This window comes from Lissotriton helveticus, chromosome 10 (genome assembly GCF_964261635.1).
Source record: "Lissotriton helveticus chromosome 10, aLisHel1.1, whole genome shotgun sequence".
Classification (NCBI taxonomy): domain Eukaryota; kingdom Metazoa; phylum Chordata; class Amphibia; order Caudata; family Salamandridae; genus Lissotriton; species Lissotriton helveticus.
Window position 1 is genome coordinate 214,150,862 of NC_136071.1, and position 27,836 is coordinate 214,178,697.

The 27,836-nt window shown below is 45.8% G+C and overlaps 1 protein-coding gene across 1 annotated transcript in view; it reads right to left on the bottom strand.

Moving 5' to 3' along the window:
* The window catches only part of TMEM130 (transmembrane protein 130), a 227,667-nt gene that overhangs the window by 196,758 nt on the left and 3,073 nt on the right, over window positions 1–27,836 (bottom strand). Inside the window, exon 3 of the mRNA XM_078662700.1 lies at window positions 14,974–15,139. Within this exon, the coding sequence (XP_078518826.1) occupies window positions 14,974–15,139 (166 nt within the window). The remainder of the gene's footprint in view (window positions 1–14,973; window positions 15,140–27,836) is intronic.

Below are 27,836 nucleotides of genomic sequence, written 5' to 3' on the forward strand. Positions count from 1 at the left end.
TCAAATAGTGCAAGAATGAAAATGTAAAAATACATATAACAGCTCATTGCAGGCAATATAATACATTCTTAAAATTTAAATCGCAAAAATTAAATCAATGGTACGGTCAGACAGTAGTGGTAGTTCTCGAGTGAGCAATGGCCCCCTCTATTTGACTTAAAATCAGCTGGGAAACTTTTATCGTGAAGCCAAGTCATATCAGATGAACTTGAGGGATGTGATGAAGGAAAAGGGAAAGAACTTAGGGTCACTGGAAGGACTAGCGAGTCGTAACATTTATGACTAAAGAATGATACGTGTTTTTGAATGCAGGCAGAGGTGGCTGATAGGAAGGAATCAGATGCATGGCTGCTTGAAGCAAGGATGGTTGGAGGAGAAAGAAAAAATGACTGCCTGTGTGGGTCAATCAGAAAATTCATGTGTGGTGTGCATTGCAATATATCATTTGGGTGAAACTCAAATGCAAGTCAGGAAGACGGTGGTTTACCAAATGAAATGAAAAGGGTGTTATTTGGTTGTTGAGAAAAAGTAAAGTTGTTACAGTTGAGACATTAAGAAAAATGATAGACATTTACTTTGGAAGCCTGGATGGTATCTTCTTCCTCATACATAGCAGAGGTGTATGTAGAGCAGACGCTCAGTGCATGAAGAGTGTTACTTTGTTCGAACAGTATGTCCGTGCCAGAATAGCAAAGCAGAGGAAATCCAAATACTACAAGTTGTGATTGTTCTGAAACTCTACCTTGCCTAAAGTAACAGTATAGTAGTTTACTTTGCAAGCACAGGATATATTGTGTATGTATTGTATAGTTGACAATTATATCAAGTCCCTTCCTCCGGCAATTATGATTACCACACTCACTCCCTATGTTCATAATTTTCTTTCTGCTGTGTTAATCATGGGTGGACTATCGCTGTTGTTCACTCAATCTATCAGAATAAAGCACCTAAAGTCATGCATCACATAAGCAAAAAGATCATGTGATCGGCTGGAGACATGATCAGAAATTAATAATCTTCATTTTTGTTTGTAGTACTGAAGGCCCTGGGGGGGCAGTGCGAAATATAAATTACATTGAGCAGTAGCCCTTGATGTAACCGAGTATGGCCAGTGCCACCCCTATACAAAAGTAAGAGCTTCCCATCCCCACCTGCATATACTGCTTAAAGTAATGCATGCAAGTCTGTGTCATCGTGGCTTGTGTCTCTTTTTCTTGGGTGTAAGCTGACTGAGCTGGCATTATGCTGGCTACCACAAGTTCACGTACAAGTAATTAATTTCTTTCACAAAAGTAGAGCAAAAAAAGAAGAAAACAGGTGTACTCTCTGACTATGTATTGAGTCCATAGAGCTGCCTGGTGGTAGAATTCCTGAAACTCCCACTGTTACTGGCCTACAAAGACGGCGGAGAGATACATGCCAAAATGTTATACTGTGCTTGCAAATTGCTAGTGTTACTGTGAGACAACTTTCTGTTGAATTATTTTGTGTTATTGTTAAAGAGTAATGGTTACATTATTTTTCTTTCTTTCTTCATATAGATGATCACAAAAAGCTCACCAGAGGGGAGATGGCTGTCCGGGCCAGGGCCCGGAAGATGGAGGTCATTCAAGTGGAATATTGCCGGCTGTGGGCTCGGGAGAACGAGAAGGGAACGTCACCAACCTCCTCCAGCACTGCCACCGTGTCCAGCCAGCAGCCTCCATCCCACCGCAGGGCTCGGACAGCCCCCGCCGCCGCTCAGCTGCAAGACCATCAGCAGCTGGCCGCCTCAGAGCCTGGAAGGCACGCATGCGCCGCCTAAGCTTGAGAGTGGACTACCTAGAGCGCAAGGTGGACAACCTTGAAAATCAGCTCCGGGACCTTCGCAAGGACCGCCTGCCCAAACACCGCCGGAAGTGACTGTGTCCCTTGCCCCTTTTTTAAAGACAGTTGGGGGGGTGGGAATCGGGAGTTGGGGATTATTTATTTTTGGACTACTTCAAATGGACAATTGTTTTGGTTAGGGAGGGGTGGGACTAGTTTATTTTTGTTAGGGGAAATACATTATTCATTTAACATACTTCAACATAGTGTATGCTTTGATCTTCTTTTGTGGGGTGGTGGGCGGGAGTTACGGCACGTTTGGTTTTCTTCAAAATTACCAGCATGAATTATCTAAAACTTCCAAAAATGCCACTAACAGAGTTAGTGAATTCAATTTGCCTACTAGTACTTTACTTGTACTACTATCAGTCTCTCCTCCTCATCCTAGCCCATCTTTCTACCTCCCCAAAATGCTTATCTTACCTGTGATTCGTGTTTGAGAACAGAGCTAGGCACAGCGCTGGCTGCATGGCAAATGGCGATTACACCACCCCGGACCGAAATTCCGTTGTTGTGGTGTTAGTAAAAGGAGTGGTACCACACTAGCAGTAGCAGCGTATGAAAAACAAAGTAAAAAAACTTAGACATTGAGTGGCATGAGAGGAGTATTAGAAGGAACAGTAGTCTAAGCAATGCTGAAGATAAGCATGGGGAAAACAGAATTGCAGGGATGATTATGGCTACAACAAGAACAGTGACACAGCAGCGTAACACAACATGTCTTCTTGACATGTAGGAGGATGAAGTTGATGATGGATCCAATCGATGGTGGGCATGAAATTTAGAATTTATTTTACAATACTCGTTGTTTTTTTACCCAGAATTACAATATCCTAGGATTCATCTAGCTGCCTTAAAATTGAGTTGAGGAGGTTGCCTGCACCTTATCCTCCCCAGCAAGTGTGTGGAATTATTGTTGTAATTTGCTCACACCTCAATGAAAACCAAACAGCTCGGGGGAAGAGAGTTAGGGTTTGAAACTTGGATGGGAATGGGGGTTGTGGGTAAAGTTTTGTGGAGAGAGGAAAAAAAAAACACAGCATGGACAAACAACAAATGAAGATAAACAAATCTTTGGATACAAAGCTATTCATAAATCTTTTAAGGGACATAAAGGAAGTGCATGCACTACTGCATGCATGAAGTTGTTTTCTAAATGGATAGGTTTTTGTAAACTAGTAGTTTCTTCAATGTACTATGAAGAAACAACAATGTGACAGTACAGGGCGGCAGTAATTACGTAATTTCACTTGCCTATCTGCCCTCAGAGAGAAGAACCACTTTGCACATTAAATTAGCAAAGAAAAAATTATACAATGGCTGGAGGGATGAATTAAAGCAGAAAGCAAACAAATGCATAGTGTCACACTCACAGTAGTTCACAGCAATAACATTATTTAAAAGATAAGTTGAAATGAAGATGGATACTGTAACTGTATGTTGTTGTAGTTGTCCTGTTGAATTTGGGAAGTTGCATGCATCCAGCCATTCCTCTTTTGCGGTACTCCTCCATTCCATCTGACGCTCCGCCGATCAATGTTGGGGACTAGAAGACACCTTGTCCACTGACTGCCTGGTGGATGCTGAATTGCGGGTCGCTAAGCCTGAGGTCATCCTTTTTGTCATTGCACAGGGTAAAAGCCGGCCTGTAATTGTTGATGTGAAAACAGGAAGTGAAATTTAAACACCACGGAGAAAAAAATATAAGGTACGCTGTGTAGTGCAAAAATAACACTTTCAGTTTCAGAGTCGACAGTATTACAAAACATACAAGCATCATTTCAAAAGTGCGTACTCAGAGTCTCCTTTTCAAGGATAAATAAGTGTGGGCGAAATTTGCAGATCTTTCCCCTCAAGCTATGTGTAAAGTGGAAACAGCGATTTCAGAACCCTAATCCTAACCCTAACTCTAACCCTAGGCCCTAACCCCCCTTTTTCACCATGGATTTTGTCCAAACCACTTGATTCCGATATTAGACCTTCCCAGCAATGCCCCAAGGCCCACCAACCCATCCGCAAAAATGCAGATCCCCCCAACCAGGCAAAAAGCAAAAAAGGAAAATCTCATACTTCTAATATTTTCGCCCTTCTTTCAATTCTGTCCAAACGCGCTCTGCAGCTAGGCCATAACTCCCCTTTTCCACCATGGATTTCCTGAAAAACAAATGCAATCAAAATTAGACTGTGCCAGTAGTGCTCCCAGACCCCAAAACCCACCTCCAAACACCAGGAACCCCCCCAAACAGCACCCCAAAAACAGGCAAGTGAGCAAAAACTGAAAAACTGTTTCACCATGGATTGTCTCCAAAACACTTTTATCCGGTATTAGACCTTCCCGGCAATGCCCCCAGACCAGTCAACCCAGGCGAAAAAAAGTCGAAGACCCCCAAACAGGCAAAAAGCAAAATTACAAAAACAAGCACTTAGAAATATTTAGGCCTCATTCCAAAATCACTCCATGCGAGCTCTGCAGCTAGGCCCTAACTCCCCTTTGCCACCATGGATTTTCTTCAAACCACTTGCAATCAAAACTATCCATACCCAGCGTTGCTCCAAGACCTCCCAACCCCCCCAAACACCAGGAACCCCCCAAGCAGGCCCCCGAAAACAGGAAAGTGAGCAAAAACTCTGAAAAGTGAAAAACTTTTTCAGCATGGATTGTCTCCAAAACACTGTTATCCGGTATTAGACCTTCCCAGTAATGCCCCCAGACCCGTCAACCCAGGCGAAAAAAAGTCGAAGACCCCCAAAAAGGCAAAAAGCAAAAATACAAAAACGAGCACTTTGAATTATTTTGGCCTCATTCCAAAATCACTCCATGCGAGCTCTGCAGCTAGGCCCTAATTCCCCTTTGCCAAAATGGATTTTCTTGCAATCAAAACTATCCATACCCAGAGCTGCTCCAAGACCCCCCAACCCCCCCCCAAACACCAGGAACCCCCCCAAGCAGGCCCCCGAAAACACGAAAGTGAGCAAAAACAGAAAAAAACTGTCACCATGGATTTTGTCCAAACCACTTGATTCCGGTATTAGACCTTCCCAGCAATGCCCCAGGACCCGCCAACCCACCTGCAAAAAAGCAGAACCCCCCCAAAGAGTCAAAAAGCAAAAATGGAAAATCTCATACTTCAAATATTTTCGGCCTTCTGTCAATTCTGTCCAAACGCTCTCTGCAGCTAGGCCATAACTCCCCTTTTCCACCATGGATTTCCAGAAAAACAAATGCAATCAAAATTAGACTGTGTCAGCAGTGCTCCCAGACCCCAAAACCCACCCTCAAACACCAGGAACCCCCCCAAACAGCACCCCAAATACAGGCAAGTGAGCAAAAACGGAAAAACTTTTTTACCATGGATTTAGTCCAAACCACTTTCATCCAGTATTAGACCTTTCCAGCAATGCCCCTAGACCCGTCGACCCAGGCGGAAAAAAGTCAAAGACCCCCAAACAGGCAAAAAGCAAAAATACAAAAACGGGCACTTAGAAATATTTAGGCCTCATTCCAAAATCACTCCAGTGTGCAAGACAAATAATTTAGAGCCAGGTTGCTGATCAGTCGCCATCCAGACCTTTTCCTATACCAATACACCAATGGGTTCTCATTAAGACAGACCTCTGTTGGGTCATCCAGATAGGCCTGCACCACCGACTCAAGGTTCTCCAGGGTTGCTCCACTTTGCGTAAAATCTGTGGCCTTTGCAGCAGTGGACCGAGAAAACCCATGCTGAGTTAGCTAATCCGCTTCCGACAATATTTTTTTGGGGCCTGGTGCAGGTGAGGATGATGATGGCATGGTTGCTGGTGTCGTTAACGGCTGTGAGGGAAAGTGACTCCCTTCGGCCACGGATTCAGAAGTGGAACTTGACGCCGGATGGCCTGCTGATTCAGTTATACTTGTGCTGTCTCCGTGCAATTTCATCCGCTCTTTTTCTAACCGAGTGGCTGACACAGTGAGCCAATGTTTGTACTTTGAAACATCTGCTTCATCAAAAGGAATGAATGCTTTGCTGGCCACTGCCTTTTTGTACCGTGGGTCCAGAATAGTGGCACAAATGTAATGTTGTTCTGTATTTATGTTTTGAAGCCTTTCATTGTGAAGTAGGCGCCTTAATAACTTCTCCGCCAAACCATATGCTTCTTGCTTTTCAGCATGATCTCTGAACGTTGAAGACACCTTCAGTTGGTGCTCTAGCATGACCAACAATGGGATAGCTTTGCCCAAAGAACAGTCCTCCCTGCTGACTTCACGGGTGAAGACCTCAAAAGGACGAAGCATGTCTGTCAGGCTTGCAATTAGCTTCCATTCCTCCAACTCTAGCCTCATTTCTTTGTGAGTACAACCCAGTTTATAGACATACTCATTTATTACCCCCCACTGCTCAGACAGACGCTCAAGCATGTAAAAGGTTGAGTTCCAACATGTTGCCACCTCCTGGATTAGTCCTTTGACTGGCAGTTTACGTTCATGTTGAATTCTCCTCAGCTGCTTCCGGGCCTTAAAAGAATGGCTGAAATGTGTGCAGATTCTTCGGCAGATGGTCAGTAATTTGATGACTGACTCTTCTTTTTTCAAGAATTCTTGCACCACGATGTTAATACTGTGCGCCAAACACGGCACTCTGAAATATCCACCATCAGTCATGGCCCTAACTATATTACTGCCATTATCCGTGGAAACATAACCAACTATGCAATTTCTTGGATGCAGCCATTCATAGACCTTCCTGTTAAACTCCTCCAAAAGGTTACGTGCAGTGTGAGATTGCTCCATGGCAAACATGCCTACTGTTGCATGTTTGTGAGCAGCTTGAAAAACTTTCTCCGTGTCAACACTTGCTGGTTTTAACTGTTGTGCGACCCCTGCAAAAGAGACCCAGTGTGCAGTGATGCACATGTAATCAAGGGCTTGGCAACTGGTCCACATGTCTGTTGTCATGTGGATAGTGTGAATAGCACTCTTCAGAATAGCTGCGCCAATCACCTCGAGCACATCTTGATGTAGTGCTGGAACAGCAACCCTGGCAAAATAGCACCGGCTAGGAACCTTCCATTTAGGGCAGACTGTTGCCACCAATTCAAGAAAACCCACCCCTTCCACGAAAGAGAAAGGGAGAAGGTCCAGCGCTAGCATTTTAGCCAGCTTTGCATTATACAGACGTACCGTTGGGTGGTTGCGTTCAAATGGCGCATCCAACCAAAACATGCTGCTAATGGTGGGCTGGACGGTTTTACGTGATGATAATGATGATGATGCAGACTTCAAACCAGTTAGGCTCATTGATTTAGTTTTTTGCATTGGTGTCTGTCCCAGACTCTTAGTGTGCCTCATACATGTTGCAGGGGTAGAGGGTGTGGGCGCTACCACTGCAGTGCTGCTGCCAGAGGTACTGGGTGTACCAGAAAAAATGTCTGTCGGTTCTTGACTTCCCTCCTGCACAATCAGCCCCTCGTCAGCATAAGATGCAATATCAATGGATACATTTGGATCAGTTCTACTTTGGGTTTCCCGGATCTTCCTTAGGTGCGCCTCCCACCGGATAGTGTGGTGTTTTTGGAGATGACCTCTCTGGCCTCCGGTACCATAGTTGGTACCAAGCTTACACCGACTAACTGATACTTTACAAATCGAACAAATGACCATGGTTTCCGCCTTTTGGCTAACAGTAAAGAAGTCCCAAACTGGGGACTGGAAATGTCTGCTGGTGGTGGAGGTGCTACTTTGACTTGCAATGCCAGATGAAGTGGAGGATGGGCGTGGCTGAATTTGTTTCTGTTGTTCACTTACAGCACCACTACTTGAGGTAATGGAGGTCGAGCTGGATGGAGGTCCCTGACGGCCCTTCTGAAGAGAAAATATGGAAGCTGTAGGTCGTTTTGGTGTTGTAGTTACCTGCGCTGGTGGCGGTACCAGTGCCACACCGCCCACATCCCGTTCAGCATCCATTCGAGATAGGGTGAAAATGTTTGTCTGCTGCATGCCCGCTGTGGCTGGAGTGATGTCTGTGATGACTGGGTCATCGTCAGACTGTTCATCCACAGCAGAAGACACCACTTCTTGTTCATCGTCATCAACCATAAGTCGAAGCCTTGCTGGAACCTTCCATTTAGGCTTATCTACCTTTGTTGGCTCATGGTGTGCCTCACTGTCAGACTGCATTGCTGGATTCCAATCACGATCAAGGTCATCAGAATGAAGGGGGCTTGAAGAAGAACTTGTAGTAGTAGAAGTAGCACCCCTCCTTGACCTTTAACTTGCTGGGGATCTGGAAGACAATGGATCATCCTCAGGAGGAGTGGCTTCCTCGGATGATACCTCCACTTGAATATCAATTTCCTGATGTGCCCCTACTTCTGGAGGAACAAGCGTTGTAGGCAGTTGTGCTGCTCCATGAACCTCTAGTTGCACCTCTCCATGCACCTCTAGTTGCGCCTCTCCATGCGCCTCTACTTGCGCCTCTCCTTGTGCATGTACTTGCGCCTCTCCTTGCCCATGTACTTGCGCCTCTCCTTGCCCATGTACTTGCGCCTCTCCTTGCCCATGTACTTGCGCCTCTCCTTGCCCATGTACTTGCGCCTCTCCTTGCCCATGTACTTGCACCTCTCCTTGCCCATGTACTTGCGCCTCTCCTTGCCCATGTATTTGCGCCTCTCCTTGCCCATGTACTTGCGCCTCTCCTTGCCCATGTACTTGCGCCTCTCCTTGCCCATGTACTTGCGCTTGTACTAGTTGCACTTGTGGTTATCGTTGCGGCTGTGGTTGTTGAACACTCGTCAGCTGAGTTACACCCGGCGTTGATTGGATGGTACTTTCTTGTGATGAGCCAACTTCACTGGTCGATGATGATTGAACAACCAAAGTGGCTGCCTTTGCGGCACTCATGGGCTTGGGCCTAACTTGGCGTGGTGGCACTGAGCCCAATGAAGCGGAGGTGCTGCTTCCAGCTTGGTCCCCGGCGGACACCGCTGCTGCTGCAGGCGCAGTTTTTTTTCCCCAAAAAGGTGTCGGTGGGCACACCAGTCTCCTTGGTAAGTGGTGCCACTTGCTTCTTCTGCTCCTTCTTACTGGCAGTGGCCCTGGCACCTTTTTTCGCTGAGGCGCTATGTCCACCTTTCTTTGGGGCCATCTTCTTCAGATGTCAGAACAGCAGGCCGCAGTTGCAAGAGTTGCAGAGTGGTCTTGTCTGTGGCACACGTGATGTCACGTGACCTCGTGCTACACACACTGCTGCAGGACTTCTTCCTGGCACTGGTGGTTCTCTTGTGCACCTAAAAGCAATGGAAGCCAGAGGAACATCAGTTAAACACCCCAAAAAGTCGAAAAACACACAAAGATCACCCCAATCCAATGCCATCCATGCCCTCAATGGTGTTTAAAATCAAGACACCCCACAGAAAGACTTGGTCCTTGCACCACTCAGTACCCCTGGGCATAAAATGGATGAAAGCAAAGCAAACTGGGTGCAGGCCTGAGCACACTGCCTGGCTTCAAAATGGCCCCTTGACCCCCACCACATGGCCAGGCCCTGCCTGGACCAGGCCTCAAGGCCCCCACCCACATGGCCAGGCCCCAACAACACCCCAAAAAGTAAAAAAACAAACACAAATCACCACAATCCAATGCCATCCATGCCCTCAAGGATGTTTAAATTCAAGACACCCCACAGAAAGACTTGGTCCATGCACCACTCAGTACCCCTGGGCATAAAATGGATGAAAGCAAAGCAAATTGGGTGCTGGCCTGAGCACACTACCTGGATTCAAAATGCCCCCTTGACCCCCACCACATGGCCAGGCTCTGCCTGGACCAGGCCTCAAAATGGCCCCCACCCACATGGCCAGGCCCCAACAACACCCCAAGAAGTTGAAAAACACACAAAAATCACCACAATCCAATGCCATCCATGCCCTCAAGGATGTCTAAATTCAAGACACCCCACAGAAAGACTTGGTCCATGCACCACTCAGTACCCCTGGGCATAAAATGGATGAAAGCAAAGCAAACTGGGTGCAGGCCTGAGCCCACTGCCTGGCTTCAAAATGCCCCCTTGACCCCCACCACATGGCCAGGCCCTGCCTGAACCAGGCCTCAAAATGGCCCCCACCCACATGGCCAGGCCCCAACAACACCCCAAAAAGTCGGAAAAACCCCAAAAATCACCACAATCCAATGCCATCCATGCCCTCAATCGTGTTTAAAATCAAGACACCCCACAGAAAGACTTGGTCCATGCACCACTCATTACCCCTGGGCATAAAATAGATGAAAGCAAAGCAAACTGGGTGCAGGCCAGAGCTCACTGCCAGGCTTCAAAATGGCCCCTTGACCCCCACCACATGGTCAGGCCCTGCCTGGAGCAGGCCTCAAGGCCCCCGCCCACATGGCCAGGCCCCAACAACACCCCAAAAAGTAAAAAAACACACAAAAATCACCAAAATACAATGCCATCCATGCCCTCAAGCATGTCTAAATTCAAGACACCCCACAAAAAGACTTGGTCCATGCACCACTCAGTACCCCTGGGCATAAAACGGATGAAAGCAAAGCAAACTGGGTGCAGGCTTGAGCACACTGCCTGGCTTCAAAATGGCCCCTTGACCCCCACCACATGGCCAGGCCATGCCTGGACCAGGCCTCAAGGCCCCCATCCACATGGCCAGGCCCAACAACACCCCAAAAAGTCGACAAACACACAAAAATCACCACAATCCAATGCCATCCGTGCCCTCAAGGATGTTTATATTCAAGACACCCCACAGAAAGACTCTGTCCATGCACCACTGAGTACCCCTAGGCATAACATGGATGAAAGCAAAGCAAACTGGGTGCAGGCCTGAGCACACTGCCTGGCTTCAAAATGGCCCCTTGACCCCCACCACATGGCCAGGCCCTGCCTGGACCAGGCCTCAAGGCCCCCACCCACATGGCCAGGCCCCAACAACACCCCAAAAAGTAAAAAAACAAACACAAATCACCACAATCCAATGCCATCCATGCCCTCAAGGATGTTTAAATTCAAGACACCCCACAGAAAGACTTGGTCCATGCACCACTCAGTACCCCTGGGCATAAAATGGATGAAAGCAAAGCAAATTGGGTGCTGGCCTGAGCACACTACCTGGATTCAAAATGGCCCCTTGACCCCCACCACATGGCCAGGCTCTGCCTGGACCAGGCCTCAAAATGGCCCCCACCCACATGGCCAGGCCCCAACAACACCCCAAGAAGTTGAAAAACACACAAAAATCACCACAATCCAATGCCATCCATGCCCTCAAGGATGTCTAAATTCAAGACACCCCACAGAAAGACTTGGTCCATGCACCACTCAGTACCCCTGGGCATAAAATGGATGAAAGCAAAGCAAACTGGGTGCAGGCCTGAGCCCACTGCCTGGCTTCAAAATGGCCCCTTGACCCCCACCACATGGCCAGGCCCTGCCTGAACCAGGCCTCAAAATGGCCCCCACCCACATGGCCAGGCCCCAACAACACCCCAAAAAGTCGGAAAAACCCCAAAAATCACCACAATCCAATGCCATCCATGCCCTCAATCGTGTTTAAAATCAAGACACCCCACAGAAAGACTTGGTCCATGCACCACTCATTACCCCTGGGCATAAAATAGATGAAAGCAAAGCAAACTGGGTGCAGGCCAGAGCTCACTGCCTGGCTTCAAAATGGGCCCCTTGACCCCCACCACATGGTCAGGCCCTGCCTGGACCAGGCCTCAAGGCCCCCACCCACATGGCCAGGCCAAAACAACACCCCAAAAAGTAAAAAAACACACAAAAATCACCAAAATACAATGCCATCCATGCCCTCAAGGATGTCTAAATTCAAGACACCCCACAAAAAGACTTGGTCCATGCACCACTCAGTACCCCTGGGCATAAAACGGATGAAAGCAAAGCAAACTGGGTGCAGGCCTGAGCACACTGCCTGGCTTCAAAATGGCCCCTTGACCCCCACCACATGGCCAGGCCCTGCCTGGACCAGGCCTCAAGGCCCCCACCCACATGGCCTGGCCCCAACAACACCCCAAAAAGTCGAAAAAAACACAAAAATCACCACAATCCAATGCCATCCGTGCCCTCAAGGATGTTTAATTTCAAGACACCCCACAGAAAGACTTGGTCCATGCACCACTGAGTACCCCTGGGCATAAAATGCATGAAAGCAAAGCAAACTGGGTGCAGGCCTGAGCACACTGCCTGGCTTCAAAATGACCCCTTGACCCCCACCATATGGCCAGGTCCTGCCTGGACCAGCCTCAAGGCCCCCACCCACATGGCCAGGCCCCAACAACACCCCAAAAAGTCGGAAAAAAACCAAAAATCACCACAATCCAATGCCATCCATGCCCTCAATCGTGTTTAAAATCAAGACACCCCACAGAAAGACTTGTTCCATGCAACACTCATTACCCCTGGGCATAAAATGGATGAAAGCAAAGCAAACTGGGTGCAGGCCTGAGCTCACTGCCTGGCTTCAAAATGGCCCCTTGACCTCCACCACATGGCCAGGCCCTGCCTGGACCAGGCCTCAAGGCCCCCACCCACATGGCCAGGCCCCAACAACACCCCAAAAAGTCAAAAAACACACAAAAATCACCACAATCCAATGCCATCCATGCCCTCAAGGATGTTTAAATTCAAGACACCACACAGGAAGACTTGGTCCATGCACCACTCAGTACTTCTGGGCATTAAATGGATGAAAGCAAAGCAACCTAGGTAAAGGCCTGACAACACTGCCTGGCTTCAAAATGGCCCCTTGACCCCCATCACATGGCCAGGCCCTGCCTGGACCAGGCCACAAGGCCCCCACCCACATGGCCAGGCCCCAACAACACCCCAAAAAGTCGAAAAACACACAAGAATCACCACAATCCAATGCCATCCATGCCCTCAAGGATGTTTAAATTCAAGACAACCCACAGAAAGACTTGGTCCATGCACCACTCAGTACCCCTGGGCATAAAATGGATGAAAGCAAAGCAAACTGGGTGCAGGCCTGAGCTCACTGTCTGGCTTCAAAATGGCCCCTTGACCCCCAACACATTGCCAGGCCCTGCCTGGACCAGGCCTCAAGGCCCCCACCCACATGGCCAGGCCCCAACAACACCCCAAAAAGTCGAAAAACACACAAAAATCACCACAATCCAATGCCATCCATGCCCTCAAGGATGTTTAAATTCAAGACACCCCACAGAAAGACTTGGTCCATGCACCACTCAGTACCCCTGGGCATAAAATGGATGAAAGCGAAGCAAACTGGGTGCAGGCCTGAGCACACTGCCTGGCTTCAAAATGGCCCCTTGACCCCCACAACATGGCCAGGCCCTGCCTGGACCAGGCCTCAAGGCCCCCACCCACATGCCAGGCCCCAACAACACCCCAAAATTTAGAAAAACACACAAAAATCATCACCACAATCCAATGCCATCCATGCCCTCAAGGATGTTTAAATTCAAGACACCCCCCAGAAAGACTAGGTCCATGCACCACTCACTACACCTGGGCCTACTGGATAGTGAGGCTTTACAGGCACCCCAAAATTTTTAAAAAATCAACATATAACAGCTAAAATTCCATGACATAAATGAGAATTAAGTTAAAATAAAATCACAGAAACAGTTGTATCATGCACCCGTGACTAACCCTGGGCCTACTGGATACTGTGGCTACCCACAGGCCACAATATCGGTTTTTTACAGTTGTGAAAAAGTTTTAAAATTGTAGTTGCAGCAACTGCATTGCCCCAAACAAACAACACCAACTTACTTGTAAAATCTCAAATCCAAAAGTGAAGTCCAAACAGTCCTCAAATACAAATATCCAGCAGCAGCCACAAAAAGTAATCCTTCCAGTTCCAGATCCAAATGAAAAGTGACCAGGAGATGGAAAAAGCACTGAGAGGAGCCTGCTGGACAGGAACAGGAAGTTGGAGACTCTGGGGCACTTCCTTCCTCCCCCCCCCCCCAAAATGGACTCCTTGCACCAAAAAGTGCAGCCAAATGTCAATCTGATGAGTTATTCTGATCAAAATCAACATTTTCAGAAGGTTTATGCTGCCTGCGGTGGATTTCTTGTGCAGAATTGCAATTTTTGCAATTTCGGGAACGCGAGCTGTTCAAATCTCCCGCTGGAAGTCAGCTGCGCGCCGCATCTACGTGTTCGCCATTGTTTACTCCTGTGATGCGTGATCGCGGGCCCTTATGACGTACTCGCGTTGTCAAACTCTTGCCGTGCAAGATGGCAAACCGCGATGACGTAATTGCGGTCGAAAAACTCACGCGCGATCACGCAGCAAGATCTAAAATGGCGCAGCACACGCAAACCGGGAGAAAAACAACTCGGCGGACTCAGAATAACGGTAAGTCAACGCCGCGCGAGCGATATTGTATTTTTCAAGCGCGACCAAGCAAAATAATTCGCAACTTGCGGATTTTTGGGCAAATTCGCGCGATTCGCGGACCACGAAATTGTCAAAAATCCACAAATTCGCCCGCGAAACGGATTTTACGCCCACTCTGAGTTGGTACTTTGGATTTGATTATCGGCGTGCTCCGCCACAGTGTGCGTCACCTCCCTCGGGTCCGTATTGGTCAGAAGGAGCGATTTTGAAGTTATATATATTGCCTTACCTTAACTATATTTATCTTCATGGTAAATGGATATGCAAGGTAAAGGCATATGTGTGATAAAGGCATGTGTTGCAAAAAATGCATGGTAAAGGCATGCATAGTAATTCCATGCATTGTAATGTCATACATCCATTTACATTTGCTTCTACGAGGGATTGGTAATGTCCTTTTATTCCCTTGATTATTATCCTTTCATAATGACATTTTGTTATGATTTTAATGAAGTTCAATTCGACTTTCTTAGTTTTTTATAAACAGACCCTGTATCTGGTCACATGCCAATGCTAATGTAATTTTTGTGAACAAAAATACATTTTACAGTCAAAAAGTGGAAATGATGTCAGATTCGCACAACAATCTGGTGTACATTAAATTCCACACACTGCTATTATTCTTGTTTACAGAGTAACAAATATTACCATGAAATCTCATCCTTTTGGAAGAAGTGATGAACTACATACCCATCTCCAAAGTCCCAGCCATAAGAGAAGGAAGCAGACTTCAGGTAACTGCTGGGGTCATAAAGAAGGAATGCTATCTGAATCAGCTTTCCTGTAGCTAGGTGGAATCTGTGCCGGGTGAATACATTCTTTTCTTGTATGATTTTGAGTTCCCCCAATAAAGAGTCTGCAGACAAAATTATATCGACATTGATGTGGAGAAAACTGAAATAGAGCGTGCCAAATACTGTGCATAACTATATATTCTTGTATGATACATGCAACACATTTGTAAACATACTGCAATGAGAATTATTTTAATAAATATGTTATTGATGCATACTTATAAATAAAACAGTGTGCTCAAATTATCCTGTATACAAACAATACAACACACCCCTGTGTTTCCCCTAGCGCTGGCGCTAATAAAGCTGCCTAGAGCCAGCCCAGGCAAACTTGCGCCATGTTGCATAGGTGTCTGCGCTGCAAAAGCGGTAGTTTATGTTCAGGAAGTAACACCTTCCTGCACATAAACAAACTTTAAAGGTGATTTCAGAATTCAGCATACATAGAAAGAGCAAAATACGAGGATTTCTCCTTGTAGCGCCAGTCTAAGACCAGGTATTCCCTGGTCTTAGTTTTGGCACTGCCCCAGCCTTGTAAATATAGGGCAGCGTCAAAACTCAAAGGGTGTTGCAGTGGAACACCAACTGCAACACTCATTGCAGCCTTTTTTTTACACTAAGTGAAGTGTGAAAAGGGTCCTTATTTACAAGACGGCGTTAAGCCATGTTAAGTGGCTTAACAATGCTTTCTAAATAAGGAGAAGGGGATACCGTCACCAGAACGTCATTCAGAACGTCACTAAAAGTGAGGTTCTGGGGGTGATTTCCCCTGTTGTCCGGCTCTTGCATCCATTTTTTCTAAAGGTCCAACCACCATTTAGAATAGGCGACCCTTGTGCCTTCTCACTCTTCTAGAACGAAGTATTACGGATGTTAAAAGAATAATTGTACTCCTATCTTCTCTTAACACATCCGTTGGTACACCTGTGCTGTAGATTGTGAATGCAGAAGATGTAATGTGAAATTCTGCAAGTTTGCTCATTTTCTCTGTGAAATTTCAATTTTGCCCAGCACTGCGTATTTTGCTCAAATCAAAAGATGCCATCCTCTCCTAAATAAAACACTGAGACATGGTTTGGCTCGGGAACTGGTGAGTATAAAAATGGCGTGAGAAGCATTTTAGGTACGGTTTACTCAAACAATTGTAATAAAAAGCGTCAAGGAAAATTTTGCAGTACCACCTGTAGCATTTTCATTTTGTATCTGAATGTCACCCTGTATTTTTCCTTTTTGGCAACAGTTTGCATTGTTCTTTAAACTGCAAAGGTGGTGCTCCACATAGACACCATTTCTTGTACTCTAAGGGAAGAGGCCATAAGATGGTCTCTGTACGCTATATTCTACATGGGCATTCCAATGTAATCCTCTCTGCACAGTTCATGATTGGCTGCAGCATTTTGACAGTTTTTGGGTAGACATCCATACCTAGGTGAGATAAGTATACAACTCCACTTGTAAATGAAGTCCAGAAGCTTGGCACAAATGAGAGTCCCACTATCTAGTATTATTGTTTGCATGTATTATGTGTTTGCAAGCATTATTAGCATCACATGTGGAGTGACTGATTCTCATGGATGCTATTCAGTAAATTTGCATTTGTCAAATTGATGGTTGCTAGATGGAAGACGAACGAAGTACACAGAGAACAACCCTAGCCTCCAATTCATCTTCCACTGTTGTTCTTTGTTTTCAAGTGATGTTTGGATGAAACCCAAAAATTCTCCACCAGAGCAGCCCCGGCAATGTATGGTGTTCATCTGAACATGGAAAGTAAAACCAGCTCTGCATTCTGAAAGGACCTTTGCAACATCCTTTTTGAGGTGGTAAATTAAGACCCAGCATGATCATCTAAACCCTTTGAATGTGAAATTGACACTGGCTCTGAATGACTGTGAGACTTGCTCAATAGTCTAAATTTGGATACAGACGCTGGGGATTCCCTCTTGCTTTTTGAACACCTCTTGTATCAAGAGCTGCAAAGATCTTGCAACTGCTGGTGCTTCCAGAAGGTGTAACTGAGTGCTCTTAGTTTCCTCCTACACAGGACTAAGTCTAAAGGTCCTATTGAAGCTCTGTTGGCCTGTGCTGCTATGTCTGCTAATCCTGCATGTATAGAAAGCCACAGACAGACAAATGTTCAACTACCCTTTTCATGAGAGCAAGAAAGGGCTAACCAAGACATCAATTGCTTCAAATGAAGATCACCACAGTGGTGGATTTGCCTGGCAAGAGTGTTTTCTCACTGCTGCCATTTGCTGTTTTTGTTCTTTAACCCTCCCTGTTGTTTTTGTGGTGCCCCAACATTTAGTTGCCTGGTTGGACTGAGAGAATCTTTCCCTCAATTACTGTGAGTCACACAGGTTTCTTATCCCTCCATCATCAAGGTTATTCTCCCCATGTGTAAAAAAACACCAGTAGCTGTGTGCTGTGTGGCAAACACAGAGACAAACCTAATAAAGCCCATATTGCATAGATCTGACTAGGACTATGCAGATTTTAAAAGACAAAAAGTCCTGTCTTCATTAGGGGAAATAGGAGGAATAACAAGATATTGCTGTTTTAGTCAAGTCACGCCAGGCCACCCTGCGTGTCCCTGAGTGGCTTGATAAATCCAGAGCAACGCAAAGAATTGCAAATCACTGCGTTGCGTTTCTCTGCGTTCTGTGCAAGTAGAACATTTTTACACAAATGTAACCTTATAATAACTGAAATGTTTCTCACAGTAACATAGAAAAGGCCTATCAAAACAGGGCTAGAAAATGTGCTTTTATTAAATGGGCAAAAAGTTAAAATGCTGCTTATTTCTGCAGAAAGCTCCCATTTCTATCTTCCTTTGGCTGCTAGGCCTCAATAGTTCTTCCTTCTTTCCTCTCCCTAAGAAATAAATGGCATTTTGAAAAATTATGATTTACTGGTATACCTGAACTGTAGAACTTGACATCTTTGTGACGTGCTGTTTGCTGTAAAATGTATTTGTTTCCATCCTCACACCATATGACTTCATTATATCTAGATTGTTTCCTCTCCATATGCTTATAATAAACAAGTATATTAATGAAAGAAATGCTTGTTGTAAGTTTAAATTCCATGATCTAACCACGACTTGATAGACATTAATGTTTCATTTCATAGAACTGACCATTGTTACAAAAAGAAACTGAACAGATAACAGAGTAGGCTTGCAAAAGGTACTCAAGAAACTTCCTAGATGTATCTTTTTGTAATATGCTCTAGCCACTTTCAAATAACCTCATATCAAGATGGACACTTACTGTGTGAATCGAAGAAGGCAATGGACCATCAGAACATCCTTCCTCCTTGGCTGTAGATGACATAACGAAATGTTTTTGCACCATGTTTTGTGTTTTCTTTATATTATCTCTTCCTAGTTAGAGAGTTAAGGCATTCTATGCACCCCTACCGTGTCTCTAAGTACTTTACTGTGCTAACCTGTATTGCCATAAGCTACTGTGAACGGTGATTTCTTTGTTTTCCTTATGATTTATGAGGAGACTTTCAATCTTATGCCGATATTAGCTACTGGTGTGATTAATTCCTTTACCTGTTTTAACAGTTGCTACTGCAGCTGTTAGGGAACTCAGTTGCATTTCCAGAACTACTCTTTATGGGGAGTTGGAACTTTTTCATAGTTTTTGTACTTGCTCTTTACCAAAAGGAACTCTTTATGGGTTATTTTGAGGATAGATTAGGTCTTTTAGAATAGGATAAGGACTAATTCTTTATCGAACAAACTGTTATATTGTTTGCTTGTTTGAAAAAAAAAATTCTCGAAATTTCTGTAAATTAGTTTATTTGACCAATCTGAATAAAAAGACAACAATACAGACTAATGTCTTAAAGAGAAAAGTAACTTTTAAAATTTCACCAAACCTCTCATTATTCACTGAACATCTAATGTTGAAAACAATGTTTATTTAGAGATGTGTTGGGTTGTGCTCCATTCTTATACTGTGGCAAAGATTCATCAACTCGAAGAGGTGTGGAAATCGAAATATGTCAAAACTGCCAAACATTCCCAGGGGGGCGTAACAATGTTTTCCTCTTTCTATGTGTGATGCATTCTGCAGCACTCATAGAAAGAGGGAAATACCTCAGGGGATTGGTTTTGTGCAAAAAGGTGTCCTTCACGCACAAAAACACTCCTGCTAACAATGTAGGCACCCTAAAACCATGGTGTAAGGGTGCCTGCATTGGCGCTAGGTTTGTGCACTTTGATGAGTCAGAGCCCTACTTGCCCGTGGTCATAGATTAACTGCTTCTGTTATATGTCTCTCTCACTCCACAGAACCCTTGTTTTCATTCAACTGACAGGTACCTTTTCCTTACTGCGCCGCGTCACATTTTTACACTTAAACCCTTTTTCTCGCTTCTGATTCCGTCTCTCTTTCCTATTCTTGTTGTCTTTTTACTTAAAATGGAGCCTACACACATTTATGCTATAGATTGATAATTCTGTTACTATGGGGCTCAACACTGTGTTGACCGCTATTAGAATGCGCTATTAGGCTACAATGAGAGTAAACGTGTTAGTATGTAATATTTTTTACCGCATGGGTCTAGGCCGATTTTAGAGTGCTAGACTATATAAATGAAACATTGAGAGAATAGTGAATGTAGCATTGTTTGATACTATCCAGATTACGTATATCACATGTGTAGTATCCTTGATACCAATGATAATTGGGGTCACCGCTTGCTTCTACTGGGGCTTTGACTGCTGAAGAGACGATACCCTGCCTGTGTGCCTACCTGTGTTGACTCCGACGCTGCAGCTCGCCGCACCCGCTTTGCGGGTGCCGCGTTGCATCTGGGGTCTTTTGTGGGTGCCGGTGATCGCTGTTGGGGCCGCTGAGCCCGGGACCATGAGGGCGAGTGTGCAGGCTGCTGGAACATCGCGGGGACTCAGTCATCCAGGAGTCCCTGCGCGAGCCTGCACACCTGGGATATCTTTAACGACTGGCCCGCCTACTCTCCACTACGCGCATAAATTCATCTGCGGTGTACCGTTGCTTGGGTCACCGCTTGCTTCTGCTGGGGCTTTGACTGCTGAAGAGACGATACCCTGCCTGTGTGCCTACCTGTGTTGACTCCGACGCTGCAGCTCGCTGCACCCGCTTCGCGGGTGCCCCATCGCGTCTGGGGTCTGTTGTGGGTGCCGGTGATAACTTTTGGGGCCGCTGAGCCCGGGACTGTGAGGGCGAGTGTGCAGGCTGCTGGAACATCGTGGCGACTCAGTCCTCCAGGAGTCCCTGCGCGAGCCTGCACACCTAGGATATCTTCAACGACTGGCCCCGCCTACTCTCCATCGCCTATATCAACAACCTGCTCGCGCTGCGCGGGAGCGCGCAGGAGTGCGCCAGGCAAAGGGCGGGCCCTCTGTGGCCCTCTGAGGCCGGAGGAGGCTGGGCTGGGGCACCCCCCTTTCATCTGCTTACAAAGACTGGGGCTCTATAGTGAGTAGGCAGAGCTGGTGTTCCTTTAGGACTAAGCATTATATGTTTTTTTTTATGTAGCTACTACTGTTGTGGGGGGTATTGTTTATTGTTACTATATAGCAAATGCACTAACCTTTTTCTGGAACATCGTTTGTAATTTTTGTCAATATGCCAGCGAAGGGGGTCCCAAAAATGTTATCTCCAAAACTGTGACTCCAAAGGGGACAATTGACCATTATTTAACCCGGGCTTCATCTGCCATAGAACGTGAAATTGCTAGAGCAGAACAGGAGTTATCATTAGAAGCTCTACCCAATAAGTGCCTATCATTAAGCCGTTCTGACTCTATGCGAATGTCATCATCACAGGAGGCTAATGAGCTTAATGTCTCTACTACTGACATTGGGAACACTGGGGATTTGGGTCAGACCTCTACCAACACTATGGATAGCCCCAACTCTACCAAGGGGGACTCAATTGTTATTTTAGATATGCCAAATCCCCCTGAGGAAAGTTTCCCTGGAACATTAGGCTCCACCCCTAATGATAGTAATATTAACTCCATAGCAGCCGAGCAGATCCCAGCTATAAAAAGGAAGCGCAAGGGTGCCAAGCATAGGGGGAGGCTGGCTAAGCAAGCCAAATTGCATCTCAGCCCCCCCAAGGTTCCTACTAAGCCTCCGAGATCAGAGAGGATTATTCAAAGCCCGCATGTGCCTTATTCTATTTCTCGATCCCCCCTTTTGTTCCAGATTGAAGACTTAGTTAGGTCCCTAATTTTGCCGGTGGTTGAAAGACTCAAGAGACTAAATGATATGGTGGGACAAATTAGGGACGTAACTGATGCCAGTAATGTGGAAATTAAGAAATTGATCAAAAATAGTTGTATTGATGACCATATATCACCTAGTTTGCCTAAAACTAATGTGGTTAAACACCCCAATTCAAGTCAATCTGTGGTTACTAGACCTATCACCCAAAGGAACAATATCCAAACCATTTCAAGGGTTTGACTCCTCTATTAAACACTACTCCCGTAAAGATCATGCCCATTATCCCTAAAAAGCCAGAAATTCCTGATAAAGGGCAAAGTAATAGAATCAATACCAGAATTGATTTACCCCCGGAGGCTGCCCCCTTTGTGTGCGTCCTCTCTGGGGTTCCAGAGTTAAGTTACGGGAAAATAGAAACCCAACAAGAACTAAAGAATAAAGTTGCCTTTTGGCTTAGTAAAAACAGACCACTCCCCCCCAACATTGACGGGCGAATTTTAAATGTTAGAAGGGTTGGGTGGCTTGGACACATGCCTAAGGATATACCGGGAGATTTGGTCATTGTCGATTTTAAGAGTACCAGGGTGATCCCATTTTTAAGAAGTTGGCAACCACAAATTGGTGACGGTTGCATAGTAACATGGGAACTATCTGATTTTTACCCCAAAGTACGACCCATCCAACATGTGAGAACTAGGACTAATAGTACACTGCCCCCGGGTCCTGCCACTTGGCTTAATATTCAACTGTTGATAACTTATGGCAGATATGCTTCACTGTCTCCACTCGATGAAAATGATTGACATCGTGTTGTTAGAAATTTATCTATGCCAGGGGTTGACAGGGGTTACATGATAGATGCGAAAGGTTTAGTGTCCTTGTCACCTTCCTATAGCCCAGGGTCTATTGTCGACTCCCACTTGTATCCCCCTGTAGCTAACATATGCTCCATCTCATCGGTCAAATCATCCAGCCCGATAACGACTATAAATGAACACTCGCCGGCCATGGTTTATACTAAGATTGCAGGCTGGAATATAGCGGGGCTGGAGTCCAGACTGTGTATACCCGATTGGGTGGAATTTATAGATAAAGGCAATGTCTGGTCCTTTCAGGAAACCTGGGCGACTGCACCTGTATTTCGTGCGGGTTTCCTACATTTTTATAAACCAGCATTAAAAGGCCATAGAGGGCGCCCAGTGGGTGGTCTGACAACATGGGTCCGCCAGTATGAAGGCGTAATGGTTGAGGAAATTACAATAGATAGCCCAGATGTACTGATTATTAGGATTCGGTCGACCAAGGGTCTTAACTTTTTGCTTGTTAATATTCATGCTAGGGGCCTCCAGGGTGGCAAAGCCCCCCAACCTTAATACTTTTGGATGACTTCCTTTCTAAAGTATCGGATGAGGGGTATACGGTTGTGGTGGGGGATCTCAACACTTGTTTCGAGCCACTGGGTAATGAGGACGGCATACTTACTGAGGCGGAAGATATGTTGTGGGGAATTCCCCAGTTAGAATTGTTACCCATAAGAAAGTGGTCACAATCTGCCATGCACATCAAAGGAATGTGCCTAAACCTTGGGTTAAGGGCAGCAAATGGCAGGGTGAAATCTGACAGGATGGGTAGGCATACCTTCAACAACGGCAGACACAGTAGCCGTATTGATTACATTTTGATCGACGTGAAGCTGTGGTCCGCCGTTGTTGATATGGAAGTTATGGCCAGACCTGAAAGCGATCACAACCCGCTAGTGTTGTCCCTATTGGATCACAGTTTCCTGGGGGCCCGTGTGATGACTCTAATGCTGTTCAAGCTCAGGTACTTTTACAAAACGATTTGAGAAGGGTTAGGTGGCCCAAGGTCGCTGTTGACGAGGTAGCCAGAACAGAGATAAGACTTCTAGTTCCTCATACTCTGGAAGTACTAAAGAATTGTGGGTCACAGGACTTGATTAACACCAAAAATCCCAGTGTACATAGCGAGCTGTTTCAAGGGCTTAAAAAGTTGTTCACTAAGAACATTTCTAATAGGGGTAGGAAAAGCACACCGCGAACTGCTACCTGGTATGATGAGAAGTGTAGGCAGTCCCAAGGAGAATTGTTTTTAGCAATTAAATCAAAAGCTCACGGTCTAATTTGAATCTGTACAGCTGCTTATAAAGAAGCACAAAAAAATGCAAAAATAAAATGGGGTGAAGAACGCTGGAATGCCCTGACAGAGGCATGTGGTGGTAGAAATATGCAACAGTTCTGGCACCTCCTTAAATGGGGCAAATGCCAAGATGATCGCCCAAGTTCCTCTTTTGTGGACCAACAGCAATGGGTAAGCTTTTTTGAAAAACAGTTTAGGATAAATAATGATTCTGAGGTAGTTTTACCCCCCCAAAATCTGATGAACCGCTTATTTTTACCCACTCAGAGGTAAAGTACATTATGAAATCCATTCCGAGTGGGAAAGCACCAGGCCCTGATTGTATTCCTGCTGACCTTTTTCTGCAGGAGCAGGACCTCTGGGTGCCTTATATTACTACTCTGGCTAATGCCCTAGCATCTGGTGCGCAGGTCCCCGATTCTTGGTACGGGGCAGAAATGTTACCGATTTACAAGAAGGGCGATCGTTCTGTCCCGTCCAACTATCGGCCGATCAGCCTAATAGATGTGGTGCAAAAAATAACTACCCGCCTAGTATTGGGATGTATCCAGTTATGGATTACTGAATTTGATATTCTGACACCACTGCAGGCGGGATTCCGTAGCCACGTGGGCACCCTTGACCAAGCATTCCGGTTTGTGTTGCTTTATTGGAAGTCAATTCTTATTGGGTGGGGGCAAATTATATGCGGCCTTCGTGGATCTTAGGTCCGCTTTCGACCTCGTCCCGAGGGCAAAGCTGTGGGAATGTTTATTGAAATTGGGTATGCCAGCTGAACTGGTGAGGCTTCTGGTGAATCTCCATGCCCAAACATTCGCACAAGTACGCTGGGGCAAACCTGGTGAGGTGACCGATAGATTTGCAGTGGCAAAAGGTGTAAGACAAGGGTGTGTATTGGCCCCCACCCTTTTTTCTTTATTTATTAATGGGGTCACAAACGACTTCTCTAATCACCCTACAGACGCCCCCACCCTGGCTGAGATGAAAATACCATTCCCATGTTCGCGGACGACACGCTGTTAATATTGAAGACGAGACAGGGTCTACAGTTGGCCCTGTCTAGGTTTGAATTGTTTTGTCGCGAGCATGAGTTAGAGGTAAATGTATCTAAAACCAAGTTTATGGTTTTACGTTGGAAGAACCCTATCACAGCCAGGGTAACAATGGGTGGAACCACCCTTGAACAGACCTCGCTATTTACATACCTCGGCGTAACCTTTAGAGAGAATCTTATCTGGATCCTGCAGATTGATCTTCTAGCCCTAAAACATGCTCAAATTGGTGGAGCCCTACTTAAAGAATATTAAAGCTCCTATACAAGGCCTATGTCTCCACTTATGAAGATTTATGGCTCAAAAATTTTACCTTCAGTACTGTATGGTGCAGAGCTATGGGGCTTTAGCAATTTAGACCCATTAAAAATGGCCCAAAATAAATTTCTCAGGGCGGCTGTAGGACTACCGCAATCCACACCACGTATTCCCCTTCTTTATGATTTAGGGTGTCAACCAGTGGAGGATATAGCAAGATATAGACCCATAGCCTTCTGGCGGCGCCTGTGGATTATGCCAGAACTTTCGCTTTATGCGAAAGTGTGTTTGGAAGTTAAGGATCTTCAGGGCTCCCACAAGATTGGCTGGTTGAGAGACCTAAGAACTACCCTATATGAAATGGGGTTGGGGAACTGTGGTCTAATCCAGACACAGCTACTTTTCCCCCCAAAAAAGTGTTGAGAAACTTTTATTGGGAGTGGATTGTATGTAAAAGGCATTCCCTAATGACAGATGGTTCTCTTACGGCATCCTTTGTGCTAGTGAAGGATGCCTGCCAGCTGGAAAATTATTGGGATGTTATTACTAGACCTATGGACCGCAAGTTATTCCATCAATTTAGAGTAGGGTCACTGCCGCTCAGGGGCCTAACTAAGTCCTGGGGCCATGGTGGGTTTGGTCACTGACCACTGTGTTTAGGGTTGGGTGAAACAGTTGATCATTTTCTTTTTGTCTGCCCTTTGTACCACGCACCAAGACAAAAGTGGTTACGCCCAGTATGTAGAACACTGGGCACACGTTCAGCGAAAACAGCCAGTAGAATTTTAAAAACAGATACATCGTCACTGGTTGTAATTGGGGTTGCAAAATTCCTGAGCTGGGCATGGATTCTACGGGCAAGGCTGATCAAGTCTCTTTCGATTGCCCCGTAAACTGCTAGCTAGAACAGTAGTTTATTGTGCCATTGAATGATATGGTCTTTTTTGGAACTGTTTTATACAATTGGATTTATATTGTGTTAATGAAGTCTTGTTGTATGTGATTTAATACTACTCTTAGCTTGTTCTTAAATGTATATTAATTTATCGTTTTAACGCATTGCTCACATTCTTTTATCTGTAAATATGATATACTATTGGTTGTGTAGCATGTCTTTTATGATGAAATGTCGAATAAAGACTTCTTTGACTTGACTTGACTTGTTTATACAGCATGTGGTGAGACATCGAACAATAGACTATTCCTCTAGAGCCCAAATATGTGGCTTCATGTGTCCCTGTTTTAAAGATGACAGATCTGGCCCTGTCTCAGGGAACACCGTTTTTTCAGGTGGTATGTTTGAGAAATTGATTTAGACTTAGGGGCTCATTAGGATGGCGGACGACCCTGCGTCCGTCCGCCACCCTAGAGGAGGAGGGACCGTCCGCAGGGGCAGCGGCGGTCCCTCCAGTACAATTAGGATGTGACCGCCAGCCTGGCGGTCACATCCTCAATATTTAACATTGCGGCAGGTGCTGCTTGAAGCAGCACCCGCCGCAAGGTTAAATATGCATGCTTAGCATTTGCATGCACAAAGCGGCAGGCACCGCGCGGTGCCTGCCGCTTCGTGCACGCAAATGCAGGGTGGTACCATAGGTACCCCCCATGTGCACCCCCCACCCCCCCCATCACCCTGGGGGCCCGCAACGGGCCCCCAAAGAAATCACCGTATGTCTTTCCACGGAGGAGAATCCGCCGCAGAAAGGCATCTGTTTTCCGCCATCCTAATATGGCTGGCGGTGTCTGATAGACACCGCCAGCCATGTTAGAGCTTTTCCGCCGCGGTCGGAAGGCGACCGCGGCGGAAAAGCTGCGGACCGATTTTGAGACCCACCGCCATCCTAATTTGGCGGTGGGTCTTTTGTGCCTCCCCAGCGGTTTTCCCACATCCTCCGGGACGGCGGTGGCTTCCGCCGGCCCGGAGGATGCGGGAAAACCGCGATCGTAATGTGCCCCTTAGTTTGGTGGATTTGAAACCTTTGAAATCTAGTAATGTCATGATCCGCTCGCATGAAATGTCATTTTCCAAAATTTCCGTATTTACGTATGTACACATTTCGTCCTTATTATGGTTCAAATATGTCTGACTGTTATTTATGATGTTTAACTTCACTCATGCGTCACCGCACAATTTGATCTGTCCTTTGATTTACGTAATGTACGTTCATTCAAGAAAGAAGATGACTGCTTCTATTTATAGTGTACTGCCAAGAGCTCCACTGCTGGCATTTTCTCGGTTTTTCAAGTCATTAGTGTAATATCCTTCACTAGGGTTTTTTTTCTCTCATATTTTGTATGATGTCACTATTACTGTGTTTTTTAGTTTCCTTTCCACATTATAGGGTTACCACTCACTTGAGGTGTTTTTCCCTGCGCATCATCACCTTACAACGAATCATTGCCATGTGTATTATTCCATATTATACCATGTTTTCTACATTTCTTTTACCCCCAGCCCTGAAGAGTCACGGGTACAGCACCCGCATGACGAAACACGTGTCGGCTGGTTGTTTGCCTTGATGTTACCATTCCTTCCTATCAGGATGGTTAAAATACATTTCACTTGAAAGAAACTTCTCAGACTTGTCCAACTTGTCTCATTATCTGCTTTTGTTCACTTACTATGAATGTCTTGTCCATACTTTATACCTAACGTGTGCACATGACTTTTGTTCATTTCTTTGGGTGAGCTCTTGTCACTCCCTGCAGAGGTTTAGGGGTCTCCACTGACCTGTAGCACCACCGTACTATTAGAATCTCTGTTATTATCTAAACACCGCAACCAGCCCAGGCGCCATTTTTTCCTGCATACTCAGTAACCCTACACAGAACCCACATTGGCGCTAGGCAGCACATTGTGCGTCAGTACTAGAAAAACACAGGAATGTGCTGTAATATGTTAAATATGTCACATTCCTGCCCTTTCTCTGTCATGCAGCGCAGAAAGGTGGCTTCTGTGCTGTGTGGCTTGATGATAAATTTGTCCCAGAGTCCAATCACACATACTTTTGTCAGTGGTGCAGTACAAGGTAGGGATTGCTCAGAAGTTCATCTAGAGCACAG